Source organism: Equus quagga, chromosome 1 (genome assembly GCF_021613505.1).
Source record: "Equus quagga isolate Etosha38 chromosome 1, UCLA_HA_Equagga_1.0, whole genome shotgun sequence".
Taxonomy (NCBI): domain Eukaryota; kingdom Metazoa; phylum Chordata; class Mammalia; order Perissodactyla; family Equidae; genus Equus; species Equus quagga.
In genome coordinates, this window is record NC_060267.1 from 171,729,605 (window position 1) to 171,754,326 (window position 24,722).

Here is a 24,722-nt window from a genome sequence, read left to right on the forward strand (position 1 = left end):
TCCAGTCTTATATTACAAAACAATGCTGCAACAAATACCTCGTATGTAAGACATTTTATAAGAAACAGAATTGCTGAGTCAGAGTGTGCATTTGTAATGTGACCACATCTTGTCCCTATAGGGGTTGTACCATTTTATCCTGCTACCAGCAGTGTGTGATCATGACTCTTTCCCCACACCCTCAGTTTCCACGTTGCTGGAAATTGCTTTAAGTGATCTCTTATAAGGAGAAGTGAGAGATTCGTCTTTGCTCTTTGTTGCAAAGATGTAATCTTTGTAATAATTCTGTTATTAAAAGGGCCCGAACTTAAACTGAAGAGTGCCATGAAGTACTATTTATTTTGCTTCATAGTTTACGTATTAGTGTACTCTTTTGGTGACCACGGGTGATTATTTGAGGTCTTTCATAATTTCTACACATTTGCTAACTTCTGACCAAATTATTGTTTATCTTCTGATGATTCTGTAGCTTTTCCAGGACAGCGTTACTGAACTACCTATCGTGTATAATACGGACACAAAGTGAGGAGTTTGGGGAACTACAGAACAGAAGGGAAAGAGAAGTGAACACCTACGTACTAAACTAGGAAGATCACAGACCTATGAGATTAGAACAGTTTCCCAAATAAATGAAAATTAAGTCACTTGGTTCCAGGAAAAGTATCTATAGATTATAATTTAAAAGTTTAAACCCCTCACATCCTAGCTGATTACCACAGCCTATTCAATTCTATTTAAGACATTTAGAATTTAAGATTTTTCTCAAAAATCCTTGAAGTTTCTCTTCCTGCATTGCTTTGACAAGTGTGTAAGCCAGCTCACAGGACCAGGGATGTCAAACAATCCCTTAATCTTTTGAGATGGGCAAAGAAAGGCTTTGAGAAAATGACAACTTTGTTGCAATGCATTCGCTAAAAATGAGCTGAACTAATAGGATCTAGAATTTTCCAACAATGAAATGATGTCTTATGGCCAGCCCTGGCAGATGGGTAGAGAAGGATACTCCAGAACTTTATGTCTCATTAAAAATCTTTTAGCATCTATACCTGAGTTCTGGAGAACACAGCATCTGCTGGTCATAACCACAGTAATCCCCAAAGGGCACTGAAAGTTGGACCTGCAAGTATAACTACTTCATGTCAAATTATGAGAAGTTTGAATTATCCCATTCCTGAAGTTACCCAAATAGCTTTTAGAATTACTCATAGAAACTTCTCAACCCTTTTAGGCTTGCTCATCTGAAACTTCTCAGTGCTGTTTTAGCTGAAAGCATAGATAAAGGAATACCATTAAATCACTAGTTCTTTTGCCGGAGGGAAACTTTGCTGAGCAAGAATGTGCAGTCACCCTCGTGCCAGTAACAGAACCAAAGATCTTATCAGAGAAAATCACCTTAACTCAGCTTTCTTTTAGCCTGATAATTAGCATTTACTATTGTAATTAAATGATTAAATTTAAGTGTTCTGAGATATAACTAGACTTCAGGAAACATTATAGCATTTATAAACCCCAGTGACAATAGTAATAACCTAAAATACAATATTTATTTCTCTGCTGATACTCAAACATCATGTATCTTTGAAAATAACTGATCTGATGGTCTCTGTATTGTGATTAATTATAAAAACCTTTTATTTTCATGTTGTTCACTTTTACGTATAGGCCCAAAATAAGATTCATAATAGAATTTTAAAACTCATTCACAAATTTGCATATACTGGTATCACTGTTAAGTAAATTTACATAGTTTCAGGAGGGGAGACAAAAAGAGGAGAGATTATTAAAGCATTTGTGTTATAAGCTAATCAGAATTATATCTTTAAAATCTCTCCCTGACTTAGTAAGCAGCAAAAAAGGCTAGTAATAAAGTTAATTGGAATTCTAGCTTCTAAATTGTTGCCACTTCTCCAGCAGTGACTCAGATTTCTGAGACCTGTATTTTGGAGTTCAAGATCATGAGGGCTTCCACTCTGTGGATGTAGCCTCACTAACCCCAGGTCCATGCAGGTCAGTTTGGAGAGACTAAAGAGAGATGTGATAATTAAATGACAGCTCCTTCTCTCTAGTTGGTTCAGCCACTGATTCCTTTCTTGCAATTGTTTTTCCACAATCCTGTATGTGACCACAGACAGGAAGAAGAGCTTCTTTTGTAACAAATGTTTACTGCAATCTTTGGGGCAAAGAATTTGAGGGATTAAAAAGTACAACATTGGTAAGCAGTGGGGAATAGTTAAGTTTGGAAAGTTGTTGATCTTTTCACCATCATTTATATATTGATCTTTACAACATCAGTAAAGACATTCCATAAGTGATCTAGCTCTTAGGGGAAAAAAGATGTATGCACATGGATATTCATTGAAGTGATGTTTGTAATTGTAAAAGGCTGAAAACAGTCTAAATGTCTATAGGGTACTGGTTAAAGTATGGACATTGATACAATGGAATAAGACCAAAGAAGAAATGAGAAAGCTCCTTATGTACTGATAGGAATGATCTCTGAGATACATTATAAAGGAAATAAAAGGTTTAGAGCAATATGTATATACACACACACATACGTATATATACATACATGTAAAATACATTTATAGTATATGTAGTATTTATATATAGTATTTTATATGTATACAGTATTTGTATATATAAACCTTTTGTGTGTATATATATAATATTCTACCATTTGTGTTAAAATAAGGGAAAGAATATACTTATATATTTGTGTATGTATAAAATATTTTGAAGAATATAAAATAGTCTATTAGTATTAGATTACCTCAAAGCCAGGGAGCAAATTGCTTGAATGCAGAGAAGGAAGAACAGTGAGGTATAAGGAATGGAGGCAGCACCCTGCCTACTCAGTTATTCCCACTGAGCACTGCTGGTATTTAAATTGGGATGTTAAAATTCATAAGGAGGGCAAAAACCCTTAGTATGGTGACGTGTCTGCTGAGGCTAATTTAGGCTTATCTTCACAATTTATTCTAGTTACCTACTTGTTACTAGGTAAGAAAAAAATGGATCAGATTCTTAGGAGACCCTTCTTTTCCTTGACTCCCCCATTACGGTCTCCACCATTATCTTCATAATGAATACGCCAGAGATGCTTATGTTTCAAATGAGACAATTGAAGTAAAGCATTTAGAGCAATGCCAGCAAATAGCAAGGACCCAGTCAGTAGGACCTGTAATTATAACTGCAGATGCATGGATGAGGATGAGATAGGAAGACAGCACACTTAAGCCTGTGTCCTGAGAATGTCAGTATTTTCAGTTATAAAACCAAGTTTATACTGTTCTGGATGGATATGTAGTGATAAATATGTCAAGCAGTTATACTCGGAATTTATCCTCATACCCTAAGTTACTACACTGAGATGCAGCCTTAATAATGTTCAACAAAACACTGTTTATAATAGTGAACCATTAGAAACAACGTAAAATATGTAATGAGGATTTGACTGAGTCAACTGTGGAATATTATATAGTGATCAAAAATAAGAGATTAGAAGTTAGTTTAAAAAGTGTAGAAATTAAGAGAGAAATTGCTGAAGTTTTTTTTAAAGGACCTTTTTAATAGTATATAAAATGTTTAGGGGATTGTTACCCATAAAATAGAATATTGGCTGTTTTATTATTCAGAAGTGTCAGTGCTAATCTCCGCACTTCAAATGATATTTTGGTCCAAGAAAGAATAAGCCTCTGCAAGATAGTTGTTACTTGGCTAAATAGTGGGTTGGAAAAATTGGTTTGAGAGCTCTTTTTCTAGACTATTAATGGGCTGGTGAACCTAGACAGGTAGCCTACCTTTCGGTGCTACAGTTTTCTCTTCTGAATAATGATAAGCATGAGATACCATCCTTGTCCTGGTTTTAATTGACTTTCCATTATTTAAGTGGATGGGTGGGACATAAAATGAATAAGAACTGCGGCAAATTTGAAGCCTTGCATTTACCTTGAGCTTCTGCTACTTTGAAGATCTTCAGTAAATTGATTAGTAGAAAACAGTTGATGAAAAATAAAACACCTGAATTTTCCTATTTCTTTACCTTCCTCCTCTAAGAAGTGATAATTTTAAGAGGAAAAGCGAGATAGAAATCAAAACAGATTGTTCAGGGGCCAGCCTAGTGGTATAGTGGTTAAGTTCATGTGCTCTGTTTTGGCGGCCTGGGGTTCACAGCTTTGGATCTTGGGCATGGTCCTACACACCACTCATCAAGCCATGCTGTGGTGGCGTCCCACATACAAAATGGAGGAAGATTGGCACAGATGTTAGCTCAGCAACAATCTTCCTCACAAAAAAAACAAAAAAACAAAAAAGAACACCCTGTTCACTTCTCAGTTACAGAGTGTTGTGGTTCCCACCATCCATTGCTCAGACTTCTCTGATGTGTTGAGATAGCCTAGGCTCTGGTCCAGGTCCCCTTGCAGTTAATTAGTTTTAGAGTTCTTCTGGCTATCTCATCAGTCTTAAGTTGTAAGAATGACTCCACTCTTTGCTGTGGGCACAGGGTAAGGGCGTGCACATGAAATGCAGAATTCATAGTGGTTCTGTTGCTGTGATGGTGTGCTGTTTAAGATTGCAAAGAGCCTGTGTCCAGATAGCTTCTGTGCCCCCTTTCTTGTTTTGGGGAGGTAAAGAGGCAGCAGTTCTACAGAACTGGGATGAAGTAAGATATGGTAGCCCCTTACAGGACTGAAAACAGTCTACCCTGCTTTTTTATGATGGGTTTATGTGAGAGAAGGGTAACTGAGAATTCTACCTTGTAGTGAATGTGATTTTCTACATTTAAGTAAGTGTTTTATTGGAATGAATCCTTACTCTTCTTAATGCATTATTATACTCTCTTTTCTTCCAGGGTCCAGATCATCAAACAATTTTATTTAACCATGGTGCAGTTCAGAATATTGCTCACCTACTAACCTCAGTATCTTACAAAGTAAGATATTAAAAATTATGGCCGGATTTTTATACTTTATTTTTGGTTTCTAGAATCTTGCTCTAGAAAGAGGCCCACATATTTTATTGCTTCTCTGATAAGTATTACAATCAAGAGTAGTATTTTATCAGTAAAATGTTGTGGGGCATTGTTTTATCTACAGAATGCTCTTTTAAAAAAAAAAAAAAGCTACCTTTGCCTTTCCATTTTTTTCAGGATATGGTTGTGGCATGAATTGCTATTGCTTTTCACCTATTATTGTCAACAGTCTCTTCTGGTTAGGTCTCAGTGCCAAAGCTGTAGGCGAGGTGATGCTTTGAAGTATGTTGGAGCAAGGGCTTGCTGTATCAGGAAAGACTTTGGATTTCATATTTGAAACCTTTATTTAGCCACAGTGACTCCAGCTTACAGCATATACCCACATGTACAACAACACTTAAAATGTGTTCTTGGGGCCAGCTCCATGGCGTAGTGGTTAAGTTCAGCACGCTCTGCTTCAGCAGCCTGGGTTTATGGGTTCAGATTCCAGGCATGGACCTACACCACTTGTCAGCCATGCTATGGCATCAACCCACATATAAATTGGAGGAAGATTGGCACAGGTGTCAGCTCAGGGCTAATCTTCCTCAGGAAAAAAAAATGCTTTTGTATTTTAAGTTTAAAAGTCAAGGGTTTTCAGACTTGTTAATTAAATTTACTATCTTTTATGTATAGGTAAGTAGCGTCATAGTATATTATCAGGCATTTAGTTAAAACTTCTGTCATTTCATTATTGTCCAACTAACCAGTTGTAGCAAATATTGGGATATTGTTGTTCTTGTGTAACATTCGAGCTGGGTATGCTGGGCATTTCCTGTAGAGCAGAGAAGCAGTGATTTTTGTCTTCTATCCTCTTGCACTGATCCCAGTGTACTCTTTTGGTCCTTAGCTTTATTGCAGGTAGGGCCTCCTAATATTTATGTTTTCCCTACCTCAGACGTCGAAAGTTCAGTTGTGGTAAAGAGCTCACAAGGATAGGAACGGGGAATGGAACCAGCTTGAAACAAGCCAGAGGCAAGGGAAGGAATCATGTACTGAGAGCCACTCCCTCTGCTCTGTACCACGCAGAGGCTGGAACCAGTCAGTACTTGCACATCAACAAACAGTTGTTGGGATGGCTATATACTGTCCTTCTTCTCTATCCTCTAGCTTCATTAATTTCCCCTGCTGTTCTACTATTTTTCCTTTTCATTTCAGCGCTAGACTTCCTTATCTACTATAAGAAGGAAAAAGTTTTTGGTAACATTACTCTTTGTCAAGGTTTGCTCCATTGTCAGAGTGTCATTAACATATTCTAAGTTCTGCCTGTGGGCACACGCTAGTGCTGCAGACCGTTGCCCAGGTGAGGGACAGGGCTGCTCCACACCTCAGCTACCTATTGGGCCAGTCTCAGGTCCACATGACATCATCTACAGACTCAGGCTTGGAAGTGAAAACTGAGCAGAAAGAACGGAGAATCACAGCTCTCATAGGAGCTCCTGCAGATTGTAAAATATGTTGTATGTGGTCAAGCGTTTGGGCCCTTGGTATCATCCTGGACCAGTCAACCAGTTTTGAGAATTAGTGGCACAATTCATGGGTGTTTTAAAAGTGAAATTAGAAAAAAAAAGTGAAATTAGTTTAGTCCTTTTCAAACTTTCGTTGTAACTTTGTCTCCTTTCCTTCTGTTCTCTTTGCCCGGCATCACCATCCCATACACAACTGCAAGAGTGGTCTCTTTTTTTTTTTGGTCTTCCCTTCAGTTCTCTGGTTTGTGGTTTGGGAAGAAGTGCCCCACTTGAAAGGCAGTTGGTAATTAATTAAGTTCCCTTTGCCTTACCAACATTATATTTTGTACAGTGTTCTTTTAAATTTGATTAGAGATTTTTCTATTTCAACTTTAGTTGCTACTTCATGGTGTTTCTTTTCTGCTACTTCAAAATTAATTTTAACTTTTTATGATTTTAACTTCTGTACTTTTCACATAAACAAGTATTATTTGTATTCCCTTGAGTCCTTCCTTTAGTACTTTAAGCAGATTTAAATAGTTATTTCTTCAGAAGAGCTTAGATTCTGAGATGTTAAAATTCATATTTGCAAAGTTAAAATAAATGCTTTGTTCATCTGTTCATTTATTTTTACAGGTTCGAATGCAAGCACTGAAATGCTTCTCAGTTTTAGCTTTTGAAAACCCCCAGGTATCAATGACCCTGGTAAATGGTAGGCTGGAACTTTCAGTGGCACCTACATGATTTAATTTATGAACTTTGTAGATTTAAAGAATTCCTTAATTCTTGTTGTTTGTTTTATTTCTAGTTTTGGTTGATGGAGAATTGTTACCACAAATTTTTGTGAAGATGTTGCAGAGAGATAAGCCTATTGAGATGCAGCTCACATCAGCAAAATGGTAAAAGTCAAGACAATGTGGGAAGACAGTGCTTGATCAGTATCTTAGAGTATTTTTGGACAGCCCAATTAGCTCACTTCCAACCCCCATCTTGTTTTGTGATTTTGAAATTCAACAGTCATGACTGACTCACATTTTCTTAGATGAATGTGTTTTTTACTCAGTTTACTACTAGTAGCATGCAGAACAGGAACTCTCATATAACATCTAAGACTGTCTGTAGAAAATTATTTTATTACATTCCCTTCGTGTTATATTTCAGTTGAAATTATACCGAATTAGATCAGATTTAACCCACATCTAATATGCTAAATATTAAGCCAGGAAAATATAAAGATATAGAAACATAGAATGAGAATTAGCTGAAGTTGATAACCAAACCATGATTTCAGAGAATGTGACTTCCTCATCTTTTAGAAAAACAAAACGGAATCCCCGCAGAGATGTGACAGCTTATAAGAGAGTTATGTAAAGTTCTTATTAGCACAGTTCCTGGCTCATACAAGCATTCAACACACGTTAGTTCTGTAATTATCAATACATTAGCAGATGGGGTGAGCTCCTGTTGTGTAGGGTTCTGTGCTAAATGGATTGGTTAGTTTCAGGATTTAGGAAGCTGTGGCTCTCTGATATTTTGGCAAGAATGAGGAATTTCAAGTGAATTACTCAACACACCATTAATTGTTTTTTATTTGTTTATATTGTATTTTTTGTTTGCTTTTTGTCTTAACTTCAAAACTGAGTGTTTGCCTCTTTGTTAGTAAGGTAATGCTCTCGTGGAACTGGTTTCAAAAACAAATTGGAATATCCCAATTTAACTTCATTTAAACTTAGATACTTTATATTTTATTTTTAATGTTTTTTTCCTTTTTATTATGGAAAATTTCAAACACAAAAAAGTATAGAGAAAAGTATAAAGCACTCCAATGTGCATAGCACCTAGCTTCAAAATTTATCTACTCATTAGGCCATTTATTTTTAAAACAACTTTGTCAGTATTTCTTTTTAAATATCTGGCTTATATATATATATCAGTTAGTTGTCTTTGACTATTAAGTTAACAGAACCTCAGATAAAGGAATGTCAAAACCTTCTCCCTCCAAATAAGTAAGAGTAGTTGTCCTTTTTTCCCCATAAAATCTTAAAGAGAGATAATTTTTCTTTTAAAGCTTTAAAACACAAGCAAAAATTTACTTTCTGCCATCTTATTCCAGTTTAACTTACATGTGTAGAGCTGGAGCAATTCGGACAGATGACAACTGTATTGTGTTAAAGGTGAGCTAATTCTCTCTAGAAACTTGTGAAAATTACCCAGTCATATAAGTGTTGAATAGAAATGTTGGTATTCCTATTTCTTTTTATACATTTATCACTGTGGTATGTGTGCATAGGATAAAATAATATTAGAACACCATACTTTTATTTTCAGTGGGTTGCCATATAGTTTTAAAAAATTGGTTTTCAATGTGTTTTGAAAGTCAAAGTGAAATAATTCTTTCCTTGTCACACCTTTTCATTTTTATGGTAATTGGGAGGATGTAGAAATTGTAAAACTATGTGAAATTCAAGTGAAATAGAAAATATATTTTAATCCTTGATTTTCATTAAGTTTGCAACACAGTGTTTGTAGGCAAGCAGTGCGCTATCTTTGCAGATGAAGACTTTATATCACCCTCATGGCAGATAATTGAAAGGCATACTGAGAAAGAATAAGTAAATAACATGAAAACAATCATGATCATTGTGATATGTCAAATGCAATTAGAACTCAGAAAAACCCAGATAAGAGAGTAGCCTAGGGGCTGGCCTGGTGGCCCAGCTGTTAAGTGTGTGTGTTCTGCTTTGGAGGCCCAGGGTTCGTGGGTTCGGATCCCGGGTGCAGACATGGCACCACTTGGCAAGCTATGCTGTGGTAGGTGTCCCACATATAAAGTAGAGGAAGATGGGCACGGTGTTAGCTCAAGGCCAGTCTTCCTCAGCAAAAAGAGGAGGTTTAGCAGCAGATGTTAGCTCAGGGTAATCTTCCTCAAAAAAAAAAGTAACCTAAAAGTTCTAAGACCTGGATTCTGGTTTTAGCACTCCCACCACTGACTGACTTGGTAACCTTAGGCACATCCCTTATTCTTTTGGTGCCTCAGACTCTCAATTATGAAAATGGAGGCAGTAATTCCTGCTCATCTCTTCCACAGTGTTATTGTGAGGATAAGAATACATTAAATATATTTAACATCTTATTAGCTATAAAAATATATATATAAATTGATTGTGTGTCATTTTATGAATGTGAGAGCTATCATTATCAGTGTTCAAAGTGAACCTAAGGATAAAAGAGCATTGAGAAGACTAATGTTTGCTTTAGTCTTTGGTGAAGCAAGTCAGTTAATGTAGTGAGATCTGAGGACCCCTAAGTAGACAACACTGCATAGAATACTGAGGGCTTCCATGCACATGACCTTGGTTCATTAACTCAGCTGCTCTATTGCTAATCTAGGTTAACAGTATCTTCTTCGTGTAGTAGTTGTGAGCATTAAATTCAATAATCCATGAATTTATGGTATTGATAAATGTTAGTAACTGTCCAAAGGAAAATAAGAACAAAGCTTTCCTCTCAGAAGCCTAGGGTTGTATTGTAAAGCTCAACAAGCCTGATAGGAAATCAGTAGTGAACAATAAAGTGCAAGTCTTTGGTAAAGATACAATAAGAACTTGGAAAAGAGCAAAGCACAGTTGACTACAGTAGTTGAGGAAGGCTTCCTATAATTATAACATTTCAATTTCTACTTCCACATTATCTTTTTAAAGTGGATTCATCAGCCTTAGAAATAGTAAATAAATGGGATAGTTTTATTGAGAACCTAATGTGGATAAATTACCAAGACAATACCAAGATTTTTGAGGGACCTCAGAAGTAAAATTGGTCTAGTAGGTATCACAGTCACTCCAGGGAGTTCTTCAGAAAACCTAGGAACTCTGATTGATGCATTTCACCCACACTATAGGAGAACTGGTAGAATCTGAGTTATGGTAAGATCACTGAATTTTTAAAGCTGTATTTTGTTTTTGGAACTGTACAAACAAAAAAAGTCATCCCAGCCATATTACTCACAAAGGAAAAGTTAGCATACTGTTTCTAAGACAGAATCATTCCTGATTAAACTGCTGAATGTCTTTTAGGTAAATAAATATGTAGATGGGGCAGAAGCATCAGACGTGATTTATTAGGGATCCTTAAATGTCTTTTATAAGGTTGTACAATAAAGCTTCAGTCTTATTGATCACAAAAGGCTAATTAGAGTTTGTATTAATCTGCTTTGATTGTATGATTAGAATTTAGTGTGCCAGCATAAATGATTAATATGCACTGAATTTTATTTTTACATTCCAAAAACACCTTTCATTCTCTGAATGTCTTTATTGAAACATTTGATCACAAACATGACTCTCAAGAAAAACCATTGAGTTGATTCAGTCACTGTATGCTCTCCATCAAGCTTTTGCCTTTACCAAAAAACAAATAATTAATTTCACTGCCTTCTAGACATTGCCTTGTTTGGTTCGAATGTGCAGTAAGGAGAGATTACTAGAAGAGAGAGTTGAAGGAGCTGAGACCCTTGCCTATCTGATTGAACCAGATGTTGAGCTACAGAGAATCGCTAGCATCACTGATCACCTCATTGCCATGCTTGCTGATTATTTCAAGTATCCCAGCTCAGTGAGTGCCATCACTGATATTAAAAGGGTATGTTCTCTTTTCCTTTCCAGCAGTTCAAGAGGGGGATTTTTAAAAAGTTTTTCCTACTGTTCAAAACTTTGAACCAATTGATAACTACAGTTCAGAGCCTTTTTAAATAAAAGAATTTTTTTCCTCTGATAATATAGATGATGTTGCTTTATGAATCCAATTTGTTTCATGTTTATTGTCAAATTTTTTACTAAGGAGATAATCGAGAAAAAAGAAAGTTGCATCTTGAATTCCCAACTAAAACTTAAAAATAGTGGGATTATATCAACATCATCTAATGCTCTTCAAGGTCTCAGAATCACCTCTGTTGCTGTATTCTCCTTTTTAGGTCAAGGGTCACCTCGAGCAGCCTGTTTCACTCTCCACCACTGTCTTTCTCTTCTGCTACCTTTTCTTCCAACTACTGCCATCTTCTTCTCTTTCCTTTTTGCAGTTTCATATTGTGCTTTGGGCCTGCTAGTGACAGCTAAAGTGCTATTTAACCTCTAGTTTGAGACCACCGAGGACCAAATTGTGCTAACTATTTCTCAAAATAGAAGTTCCTTAGAATAGGTAGATATTTTGAGTTTGTTCTTATCAGCCTGTTTGTCATATCCATTTCTCTAAGCATAAGAGATAAATATTATGTTAGAGAAAGCTTCAAGGAGGTCATGATAGAGAGAGCATTGCCTCCTAATTAGTAACCAGTACTGTTCCATGAATGTGACTTTATTTTTGATGCCAGTAGTCCCAATGGAAAATTTTTTTAAACTATTCTCTTGACCTCTCCCATGCCCCTGAGTTCCAGAAAATTTCATCTATCAGGCAACTGTTCATTTGACATTTAACATTGAAAATAAAACAAACTGTTAAGACTATCTTTTCTCTGTCTTAGGAAGGGCCTAAAATAGCCTTTACTGATATTTGTATTAATAATGTACACCACCCTTTACATATTAAAGGTATGTGTCTGCTCTTTTTTCGGTAGTAGTGTTTTTCCAGTAGTGGCAATGGATTATTTTGAACTAACTGCTTTCTCTCTGGCTACTTGCTCACACTGGACACAGTATCTCATTGGTACAAAGATACATGAGCAAGTCCTAACTATGGCCTCATGGACACCCTTAGCTGACCATCCTAGCAAGGCAAATAGAACGCTCTGATGGACATGAGAGTGAGCAAACATAGTTAATAGGAACTTCTAGCCTATGCATGTGCAAATCATTTAATTAGTATGTAGAAGATTATCCCTTCTGTTTGGGATTTTCCATTTTATTTCCATCACAGTAAAACTAGAATAATAATAATTTTCAAAAATTATCTCCTAATGCCAAACTTGAATATTAATTTGTTTTGTCATCTTTAAGTCTGATGATGGATTATCCACTGATTTCTGACCATGAAAGTATAGATACTAGACCTGTAGAGAGAAATTCTTACGTATTAATGAATGTGTGATTTTCATGGTATCTTAGTCCAAATCAGTATTCTAATATATATTATGACTAGAAAGTAGTTAAGACTTTAATAATAGATATTTTAGAACTCACACATCAAAATGAGTGTTGAATATTGAGAGGTTCCTTCCATAATCCATCGGTGCCTGCTTTGGTCAAAATATTTTTGTAACTACTCTTAAGAATTGCCTTGAGAACCACCCCAAATGAGTTTCAGTTTTTTATTATGGTGTTTTTGTTGTTGTTGTTGTTTTTGTTACTCTAAATGTTGCAACCCAGCAGGATTTCCCCATATTCACATACCACAATCTGTGACAATTAACTGAAGACTCTCTTAGTTCATGAAGATATATCGTTGTCCAGGTTTTCTAGCTAATAGGCCACTTAGCTCTTTAGGAAATAGGCCACTTAGCTCTTTAGGAAATTTCAAAAGAGGATCTCAGAATGTTGTGAACAACAGCAACATTTTTGCCTAAGGGGGAACCTTTCCAAGGCAATTCATTTGGAGAAAGTAGCAGTCATTTGGATGAATAAGTTATATCTCTTAGTTATAAAATTATTTACATTATTGATAGGGCTTTTATATTCACTGGTTCATAGTCTGTCATTGAAAGTGTCCTGAGAACATGCTTCTATTTAATTTTTATGGTAGTCTGGTGATAAATCAGGTATATGGAAGAATTGATAACCTAGAAAGCCAGTTATGCATATGGAAAGATAGCATTAATTGTTTCGTACCACTAAGTAATTTAAATAAATTTATCAAAAAAAAACCCAAACTTAAATCTCAGGTAATTGTAATAGATAGTGCATTGTTTGATAGGGATTTTCACAAGGTTTCCCTTTTTCTAAAAGCTATATAAATGCTGAAATTAGGCTAGCACTACTCAATGTTTAGGAGAACCTCCTAAAGACGTTGTTGCATTGCGGCAGCACTCAAGTTATCAGCTGTATCCTGGGGCTAGAAAGGCCTGAGTGTGCCTTGGTTTTGAAGAGAGCATTTCAAAGAGTTGCTGCAAGCAAGCGTCAGTAACACTAAAGCTACCATCTAGGAACACTGAATTTTTAGGGGTCAAGGGTTCACAAAGGTTTTTCCTATACTATAGTGTCAAATGTTGTGGTGGTCACTTTTAGATAGAAGCAGACTGCATGCCTTTCAGGTCCTTCTGACACAAGCACAGCAAGGTCTCAGTCAAATGTGAGCAGAACCCAAAAATAATCAGGAATTCAGTGAAAGCACTAATATGTTATAGTTAAGTTTTTTTCTTCAACTCTTCTCAGTTTTGTTGAAGATTTAATTTGTGGATTAAGTTGGAACATATCTTTTTTCCCCTCCAATAGCTTGATCACGACTTAAAACACGCTCACGAACTCCGCCAGGCTGCATTCAAGCTCTATGCCTCTCTCGGAGCAAATGATGAAGACATCCGGAAGAAGGTGAGTCTGGGAGAGGGGCGTCCCCCAGTCCTGACAGCCAGCAGGCAGGGAGTGACGTCAACCTGAAAGTCGTGGTGAAGAGCACTAACAGTGACTGTTTGAATATAATAAAGCAGAGTGACTAAAGGCATAATTGAAGAATGAATGGGACCCGGATTTGGGGGGTTGTTTGTTTGTTTTTAGAACATAGAGTGGCATGGCCGTGCTGGAATGACAAATAACTGGCGTGCTTTTTTGTGTCATTAATATGGATTATTATGTTGCACATTTTTGCATGTGTTGATAAAAATCAATTCTAGCACTGTGAAGCTTCAGACACCTTGAAAGACCTAACACTAGAATTGTAAATGTTATTTATGGAATACTTTCCAATGCCATTGAGAAATTCAAATCTCTATTGTATATTGTTCTTTGATATGTGGCTAGTTATGTTTTGATTTTTTTGCTACTGTGCAAGTTTGATGTGAATAAAATCTTTGTGGAATAATGATTTTATGTTTAGTGAGTGGTCATCTGAATTTTCCAGCTCCCGAAAAATGTGTCACTGGTATAGCACCTTATGTTACTACAGCCTAGTCCAACACTGAACTCGTGTTCTTTATCAGAATAGTTCTGAGTAGGGAGTAAAGTGAGTAAGCTCTGACCTGGCTCCTTCCACAAACCAAAAGGCTAGATGGAGCTTACCACTCAAATAATATATAATCTAATAAATTTTACACAAAGCTTTTAGGAACATCAGTAAATTAATCCACATGTTCTGTCTCAATGAGCCATAGCAGAAAGAGCAAACTGGGCATTATTTACTAAACATGGCAGTTTACTAAATCTCCCCATCTATATTGGTATTTTAAGGAACCATGTAAGAGAAATCACATGGGAATTTACCAAGATTCAGAGAACTACTTTGGGCTTGTAGAGAGAGAAATATGGAGTAACTGTAGGTTTATTGAAATAAATTGAAAAGGAACCATTCTTGAAGAAAATTGAAATAATAACAGTAAGATTAGATATATGAGTAGCTTTGATTTAAAATCAGTGCAAAGAACACAACTAAGCTGAATGTTTTCTGTGTACCTCAATTTAGTTCCGTTAACAAGATGTTTTTGACTTGAAGTGTTTTTAGTAAATATCTATGAAAATCCTTTTTGACACCTCTAAGCTTTCATTTGTAAACTGTTCCTTCAAGGCAAACGTGCTAGTGATATGATATTCCCTATGTCTAAGCATGCTTTATGGATGTTGATGCCGATGTGTTTCATTAAATTTAGGTACATGGTATATTGCAAGGGAGGAGACTTTTATGGCAGCTTATATAGATAAAACATTTTAAAAATTGACGTGGACTGTAAAACTTAAATACATAATGATTTGATTTTGGATGATTATTAGGGCCCATTGGAAAGAGAAGGAATATTTTACCCATTCTTTTAGCTTAAGAAGGCCATGCCATGGACCGAAAGGGAGATAGATAGATAGACCATAACGGGGGGAAATAGGATGTCCATTTGTACTTATTTGTACTTTTTTGTTAATAAACTATTGTTTTGGAATTAATGACTTAATTTGTGATATCATGTTCTAGAAGTACTTGCAACATGAGTCTGATGAGCAGTCTATTAAAACTTGTATTCATAATGTGTATAATTTCCTGGTAAGGCTTTTAATCCTGATAATTTATGTAGAAAGATGACAAATAAAGAATAAGTTATAATTATTATAGTTTTTTTGTGTGGTGAAGAAAAGATACTGTGACTTTCTTATGTAATGGGGATTTTTATAGAGTTTTTAGGAAGATATTTCATTTCTGGGAAATTAAGTGTTTGAATAATTTGTAGTTCATAGCAACTACTGAAGAGAGAAATTGTAAAATGGAAAATATAAAGTAATTTTGTGATAAAATCTGCATGAAAATTGTTCTTAGGAGTGGAGAATCCTTATTTTCAGTGTATAAAAAATGATAAACGATAACTCTTCTTTTGAATGCACTTATTTCTATTCCACTTTTGTTGAAATAATATTTGGATAGATTTTTATTTACTTTCTCCATGAAATATTTATTTACCTTTTACATTTATGCCTTATGGACTTTGTATTCCTTTTTTTGTGTAGATTCTTGAAGTACAATGTTTATTGTTTTATTTTTTTAATGCAATATATATGCTTGCCAAGGTGGAATTTCAGGTTATTGAGTTAATGAGTAGAGAATCTCTGAGAGAAATTTCAAGGACTATAGACTTATCTCCCCCTCCCACCAAAACAAAAGCAACAAAATGGCTTTTTCTTTGTTTCAGGATAAAAATGTGAAATGTTCAGTTAGTCTGCGTTTTAAGTTGAAAATGGGAATGTAATTCAATAAATACAGGAAATAACATATATCCCATTACCCTATTATGGCCAGTTAAGGAAATGGAGAATGAAGAAGAGAAAACCAGAGCAAAGAGGTAGAGATGATGAGAGGTATACACAGCAGTAAAGGAGAAAGATACAGGCCTTCTCTCTTCATAGAATTATGTCTGTCTCTCTCTCTCGTTGCTTCTAAAGGCCTGCTGTATTTCATTTCTTGATACTTCTCTCTGGGCCAGACAAAATTCAGCCGAAGACTGAATATGACCTGTAGGTCAAGAGATTTCCCACTCCTGCTTCGGAGCAGTGTTGGTCTATTCCCATTAAAAGAAACCAACTGTCTAACAATCTGTGGAACCTAATAAACACTCAATAAATATTTGTTGAAAAATAGAGAAATGAAAATGCAGAAATCATACACAGAGTGACATTTCCATTAATATACCTGGATCTTTCTGTATCTTTTTATGCAGAGTTGGTGTCCTAATTCCTAACTTTGCATCCTTTATCACCCTGTGATGTACTTACAAATTTCCTGATTTCCTGTTGGGTCCTGTCATAGAGTGAAAGAAGGTAGAAAGAGTTCTGCAGGTGAGAGTGGAAAATGTTAACGTTGGCTATGACACAAAGAGGCAGAAGAAGCCCAAGAAAAGATGAAGGACCACTGAACTTGACCACATGTGGTCTAGCCATAATAAACTTAGAATAATTCAAGGATTTTGGTTAGGGAAAGCAAGGGCAGGGGCAGGAATTGAGAGCTCAGTGGAAGAAGGGTCCAGAGTCCATTAGCAGTAACTGCACTGACAATGCCAGGTAAAAATTGGCTATTCTCTTTGCCCAGGGAAAGTCCAGTTTCTAAGGATGGCCTTTACTACATATTAATGCTGCCTACGAAGTGTAAGTTCAGTTAATGAGATAGTAAAAAAGAAAGAAGATACCTAACAAGTAATTTCAAGTCCTGGCATCCCCAGCCAAAGCCCCAGTCAGTGGTTAAGTCAAACAGAGGCAGCAGTGGCAAACAATCCTGGGACTGTGAAGCCAATTCTTTTATAACAAAGAATTGCTCTTATGGAGACCATCGCTTGATTAGTACCTATTGATCATCAGTTAGGTTGGAAATTTAAAAGGGTTGTCTCTCTCTTACTCTCTTCAAGGAACTCTAGTAGAATTTATCAGAAATAGAAAGTGTAAATTGAGGAAAATTAGAAGTAGTCAGTATAAATTAAAATGGAAGGAAATTAATAAATTTAACAAGAGGTTGTTTTTATTTTTGATAAAAATAAAACACATTACAAATGTTAAAATGTAGTACTTATTGTAGCCTTTGCTCCTTTGAGGTATCTGACTAATGGAGCCTTTCAGAAAGCTTTTCTCTTGGATTTCAAGTGCTTATATTTTAGCTGGAGATCTCTTTTTAAGGAACTAGAATGTAAGCTCCATGAGGGCAGGAATTGTTTATGTTTGTTCATCACTGTATTCCTTGTATCTTCAATACTACCAGGTGCATAGATGGCACTTAATAAATATTTGAAGAATGAATGAATGAAAAAAATGAATGAATGGACAAACAAATGCATGAATGAACCATATTGCAAAATTGCATTATTAAGTACCCTTAATTGAGTTATATATGGGCCTCCCTACATTGAGAACTTTCGTAGCTTTACTAGCAATTCTGTGGTATGTGAAGAGAGGAAATTTAAAATAGGGGAAATCTACCTCTGATCATATAGGCAAGAGGGTTCATTATATTTAGCGTAGAGAAAATACAGGAAATTCCCACTTTTCAAGAGGCAGACAATCCCGAGGGCATGTCTTCTACTCACTTTGATATAGATCAAAGAGAACATGTTTTATGGTATGTTACTTGTTTAATTTTGAGTTAATTTTTACCATTATTTCTTAGTGTTTTTCCTTTCTAAATGTATGATTTAAAAAAATGTGTATCATTCACAAGTTTGAATCTGGACCAATTTTTTTTTCCTAGGGATAATAGTATGGTTGGTTTATAGATATTAGCCTGAGCCTCAGGAATCAACCTATTCTGTAAAGTGATATACACCTGTATAAAATATTATCTTCCCAATTAATGAATGTCAGATTTTTAAGGCCAGTAATTTAATTCAATTCTACATAGATTGATCAAACTACCTGCAATATGTGAGCATTGTCCAGTGGGTGGAGGGAGTGGGGAAAGCAGTTAGGGGAGGTAAAGAGCAATAAGATACAGCCTTAAAACTCAGCATTTATAACAAAACTTCAGTAAGTCAGAGAAAAGTAAGGAATGGCTGATAAGAATTTGCTAGGGATTCAAAGAATTACTTGGAATCAACTAAAATGAACAAGGTGATATTAGTGGAGCTATCCTTGTATCAATTTGGAAATTAATAGTTTAATGTTTCATTTTCTAAAGGCTTTTTATATTTTCAAGAATTGAGGGGCCGTTCTGGCGACATAGTGGTTGGGTTCACATGCTTCACTCTGGCGGCCCAGGGTTCGCAGGTTCGGATCCTGAGCACAGACTTACACACCACTCGTCAAGCCATGCTGTGGCAGCATCCCACATACAAAATGGAGGAAGATTGGCACAGATGTTAGCTCAGGAACAATCTTCCTCAAGCAAAAAAAAAAAAGAGGAAGATTGGCAACAGATGTTAGCTCGGGGCCAAGCTTCCTCATTAAAAAAAAAAAAAAAAATTGAAAACATGAAATCTTAAGTTTTTGTTCCTTCTGGGGGAAAAAAATCATCCAATCGCAGTGGTTTTACATGACATATATGAAGAACGTAGCTGAGAGTGGGATGTTTTTTCTTTTTAATTGAACAATTTTTTTGAGAAATATAGGCACAGAAAAATAAAAGAAAAGGAAAACAAAGAAGAAGGAGAAGTTGTCTTCTACCCTCTTTCCTAGCAAAGGAATTTGTAACTGCAGGGTCATTGTTAAGATGAGATAGAATGTATTTAAAATATTTAGCATGGTGCCTGTAGGTGCTCCGTAAATGGAAGTATATATTAGAATATGTTAAGTGACTTCATTGGAAGATTAAAAATAAATATAGATTTTACATGCATTGGGAGAAAAGCTGAACAATGTTGGGGTGTAAATTAAAAAGGTTTGCAATGCAGACAGTGATTTTATGCTGTAAATTTCCAGAATTGTTAGTTATTCATTCTGGTAAAAGTAAATTTATACTTCAGAAGCCTAGGCTTTTCCTTTAGTTTTCTTATTAATGACAAGATGTCTTCTTACTGTTATAATTGTGTTTTAAAATACTGGTTTTCAGACTTTTTGTTGATGTAGCATGCCCTCTGAAGCACCAAATATAATTTTGTTTTTCTTGGAGTTAAATAGAATATAAATCAATAATTGGTTAAAATCATAGGTAATAGATGTTTTGAGAAAAGTAAGGAGGCGAAATTCTATCTAACTTTGGTCTTCTAAGTGTTACCGTCCTTGGTTGCCATAGACGTCATTTCTCCAAAGGGACATCCTTCCTATGAAACCATATCCCGAATATATATGTTCAAATTTGGACAAATGTAAATTCTTATTTTTAAAGTTATAAGACTTTAAAGTACCTTTGTAAATTTAGGTCAGTTTTTAAAAATATCTTTTTGCTATCTCAAAATCTTGCTAAACATTTCACTTTGAACATTTTCATCATTTGTTGTAGCTTGCTTTTATTGCTAGCTGATCTTCTGGGTAACAGTATAAGTATACCATGAATTTATGTTTTTAAATATTTTGCAAAAGTTCAGTAATTCTAAATGGTCATTTAAAAGGCACAGTGTCAAAATTCTGTATTTGTCTCTGTCATGATATGAGGCAGAGGAATTATTTCTAAGCCTTAGCCTACGTACCGAAACAAACGTCTTGAACATTGTGAAGGTTTTCGATGGTACCACAAAAGTAGCACCCTTCAGGATTTGGCTCTGCTACTGAATGGCAACAAATTCATTTGGAATTCAGAATTCCTTGACTTAATCTGTGGTCAAAGTGTTAGTTATCGTCTTAAAGCTAATCTACCAAAGAATTTTAAATGAACTCTGCAACATTCATTCATGACGGTAAGTATTCAAGAGTTAACCATGGCAGGACCAGGTTTTGCCACTTGCCCACAGTATTGAGACCCTTGGCTTCAGCAAACTGAAAGAAGCAAACCTGGGAGCGATAATGCCATATACACAATAGAGGTATTTATATAATCAAGTAAGGAATTGTTGTTTCAGAGTTTCATTAAATGGAGACATGAAATTGAGTGTTACACTATTAGTTGTGGTATTACAGTTACATAAACCATTGCATTACAATTCATTTTCTTTTTTTTAAAGTATGAAGTATACACTGGTTATTTTGTTAGTTGTTTATGCTCTATTTCATACAGATGTCTTATAAACCAAGAAATGGGCTAAAATATCTTTATTTAGATCTGTAGAGCTAAAATTAGTGACTTAAGTTGGATTTTCAAGAATGTTCTATCTGGGAATGAATGAAATGTTTGGAATGATAGAATATTTGTGAAGTATTAGACCTTGAGAAAATTGAGTTTGTGTTCGAGGACCATTGCTACACTCGTCTGTGATTAAAACGCTAGCACGAGAGTCAGAAAACTACACCCTTTGGCTATTTATTACCTGTATAATAATTCTTTACCCTATGAGCTAAGAATGGTTTTTGCATTTTTAAATGGGGAAAAAAAACAAAAAGTAAAAAAATGTTTCCTGACGTGAAAAGTAAGTTCAAATTTGTGTCCATGAAGGTTTTTTCTTTATTTTTTCAGCTTTATTGAGATATAATAGACAAAATGCCCATAAAGTTTTATTGGAATACAGCCATGTTCATTTGTTTATGTGTTGCCTATGGTTGTTCTGCACAATAATGGTAGCTGGAATAGTTGGCGACAGAATTATATGACCCACAAAGCCTAAACTGTTTACCGTCTAGCCCTTTACAGAAAAGTTTTCCCGCCCTGTGCTAATTCTGCATAGCCAAATAGAAATGATCATAAGCCAGTTTAGCGAAAAACTCTACTTCTCATTTGCTTCTTTGTACTGGACTGTAGAAAGAAATAGGACACTATCAAAGCCAGGGCAGGGAGAGGTCAGTTGTCTGACTTTCTGAAAGAGGCATTATCAAGTGACATTGTCATTGTTACTGGATACATTCCTACATGCTGATTCCCTTATTTGAATGATTTTGGCCTGTGTTGGACCCCAGACAAATTGGATGATAACTATGGCTTTTGGTTATGGTAGGAAATGTTACTAGATTCTGTGTATTGGTTAGCAAAGTTGCATGAATAAAATTCTTTACCATGCCAAAGAGAAAAATTAAGATTAGTTCACTTATTAAGGAAATATCTATTCAGCCTTTGCTACATACAAAGCATTGTGTTAGATGGTAGGGGAATATGCAAAAATCATATAATTCAGGCACTTAACATCAAGAGATAATCTGTTTTGGAAACTGAATTTAACATAACTAGTAGCATTTATTGAGCACTTAACCATGTGCTCGGCACTGTGCTAAGCATTAGTACATTGTCTCCCTAAAACCTCATTCAACCCTGTGAGATAGCTGTTGGAGGTCAGGAAACAAGCAATTTGACCAAAGCCACCCAGCTAGTGAGTGAGAGCACCTACGTCATATCCCAGTGTCTCTGACTCCAAAGTGTATGCCGTTAACCATTACATTGCTTTACTCATGTAGAATTAAATACCATTACTAGAGCCAAATTATGATATAGAATGGCAAGAGATTTCACAGGACAATGTGTGATAGTCTGAAATGATTGCAAAAGAGAACTATGAATTGAGAGAACGTAATAGTTTGTATTAGCTGGTTGCAAAGCATCAGATTCAGAAAACATGTCTTTTCGTTCACATAGTTTTTGGTACAAATTGGGTCATGAGATGCTTTAATTACATCAGTTTATTCATCTGGCATTTGTGATATACCTCCTGTGTGCCCAGAGACGAAGCAGAAAACTGGTGTGTACCTTGTGGGAGCTTACAATTTATTGTAGTTAAGAAGATGAGACAGTAATTTGCTAGGTAATAATTCTAGGGCCTCGTGTGTATAAAAAGTCTTATCTACATTGAAATCCAGTTTTGCCATGATAGATACACCCGGATATGATTAAGTTGTGATTGTAATTGAAATAGCCTATTATGAATGAGTCTGGAAAAGTCCATCTCCTATAAAGTTTAGTTGGAAGAATTCTCACTTTCTTCCAAAATGTTAAAATCAGTTATTTCAGAAGTTTTGACCCACAGAATAAGGGATCTCTGTATCTGTGTCTCTTTTACATCAGTTGAAAATGTTTTTCTAAGGGCACCGTCTAGATGTGATTCCATTGTGAGCTAGTATTCTAGAAAGGAAGCATCCAGAGTTAATGATGTCATAGAGGTACTATCTCTGTGTTTTATTTTGTAGACGGCTTCCTTATGGAGTAGATTTAAACTTGAGGTAACATTTTGAAATCCTGAGGCCTTCTTTTAATAGTTATTCCCTTGTCAGGCTATAATGTTTGTAACTAGAATATAATCTGTAAAAGCAGTACGTGGCATACAGTAGGTGCTATGCTTGTATTTATTGAGTAAATTGTGTGTGTCTGGACATTAAAATTCAGCCAGCTAACCTGTAGGATAATTAAGACTGTTGCATGCATGACTATGTATTTATAAAGGGGCAGGGGCTGAGCAGGACCACTGTGTTGCAGGGAAAGCACATCGTTCAGATCCCTGGGATGGAAAACAGTAAGAGATAGAGGGGATGGTTCTAGTTCTGTTGTTTGAATAGTCCTTTATAATGGTTCTGTTTATGTGTTAAAATAAAAGAGTCTAATTCAGTGGCTGTTTAGGTTCTATTCTGCCATTGAGCTAATGATTGAACTTTAAAAATTGAACTCTTATATAGAGAAATATTTTTTTATAGAGGAAGGGTTATTCTATTTTTAGACATTATAAGTATTTCTGACACAGTGTGTTTATGTTTTTGGTTTTAGGAGAAGGAGAAGTTGGGCCAAGAGAGAGCTCCCACTTTTTACCAAAGCGTAGAAAAGTTTAGGACTTTGAGTATTTCTTTTAAACATTTAATGTAAGTGGAAGTTTCCCATTTATTAAGATTGAAAGGTCCTGAGGTAGAAATTGCAAAATAAAGAGGCTTAAAAGCAAGAATGAAATATAGAAGGTTAAGAATGGGCCCACAATAAGAAGGTCTCCTCTTTGTGCTCCGCTCCTAAAGTGAAGTGATACTGCTCCCAGGCTCAGTCAGGCCCAGGAGAGACTAGATGTTAATTTAGTTCAGTGCCTTCAAGAGAAAGGACCAAAAAGAGGCCTCAACTCTAAAGAAGTTTTGCCTTTTGGTTCTCTGGTTGAGAGGAGATGCCCTGTTTTCCCCTACCCTCTGCCTCCCAGGATGGTGAAGCTAGAGAAATTTGGTATGACTGTGTAAGTGGATAACAATGAAAGAGTGAGAGAAGGGAAGAAATATTTTGTAAAGTGTTTACTGAGACTCCAGAAAATAATATGTTGATCATGATCTATTCTAAGAGAAACTGTATCTTTCAGGAAAAAAGAGCCTTTGGTAAAAACTACCCTGTATTTAAAAAATAAATAAGGGAAATGTCAGAAAGTCTTATATTGGAGCAGTGGGCAAATATTACATAGAAATAGGCTGTGGTTGGGAAAGTCTGCAGTTCTCATTCAGAACAGATGGAGCTTGTGGCCTGAGAACAGTAGAATATTAGTTCCATTTGATTAGTATCTGCTGGAGCTAGATCCTGATTCTAGAACGGAGATCAGATCATTCATCAGGGAACTGAATTGAAAAGTCAGCAGAACTTACTCTTTTGGTTTCTTCACAGTTTTTTCTTGGCTTATCTTTTATTCATTGGCTTGCATCCCCTCTAGCCTTTGGCATTTGTAACCCCAACCCAAGCTGAGTCATTGATTTGTCATTTTCTCTCTTGCAGGCCCTGCGAATTGCATCTTTTTTTTCCTTGTCAGTTCAGTTTATTAAGGATGACCTCTCTTGCCTCTTATACTGATCTTTATTGGTCTAGGATGTCAGTGTATAGTCTGTAGTTCCCACAGCACTAACTTTTGAAAACTTTTGAAAGTTCTTCTCTTCTTTCCCAGTTTCCAAAGTCAGATCTCATTTAGTTATTAAAGCTAAACTAAAAACTCATCCTTACGGCACAGTGAGTGAAAAGGACCTCACTCTGGAAGCAGCTATTTTAAGCAGTGAAACCCCAGGTCTGCCCAAGTTTACCTAGAAAACCAGGACCGGTGACTTAGTCTTTCTGAACTTCAGAGACTTCCCTGATCACCTAAAGAAGTTAGTTGAGTTTACTTCTAAGACCCCTTCAGATTTTGACATTATTCAACCAAATTAAGTCAT

General features: G+C 35.7%; 1 protein-coding gene across 3 annotated transcripts in view; it reads left to right on the top strand.

Moving 5' to 3' along the window:
• ARMC8 (armadillo repeat containing 8) overlaps positions 1-24,722 on the top strand; it is a 94,657-nt gene that overhangs the window by 36,607 nt on the left and 33,328 nt on the right. For all 3 annotated transcript variants that reach the window (XM_046652843.1, XM_046652857.1, XM_046652850.1), the window contains 6 exons: positions 4,856-4,936; positions 7,099-7,174; positions 7,271-7,361; positions 8,576-8,636; positions 10,900-11,100; positions 13,881-13,976. In XM_046652843.1, coding sequence (XP_046508799.1) covers positions 4,856-4,936; positions 7,099-7,174; positions 7,271-7,361; positions 8,576-8,636; positions 10,900-11,100; positions 13,881-13,976 — 606 coding nt within the window. The remainder of the gene's footprint in view (positions 1-4,855; positions 4,937-7,098; positions 7,175-7,270; positions 7,362-8,575; positions 8,637-10,899; positions 11,101-13,880; positions 13,977-24,722) is intronic.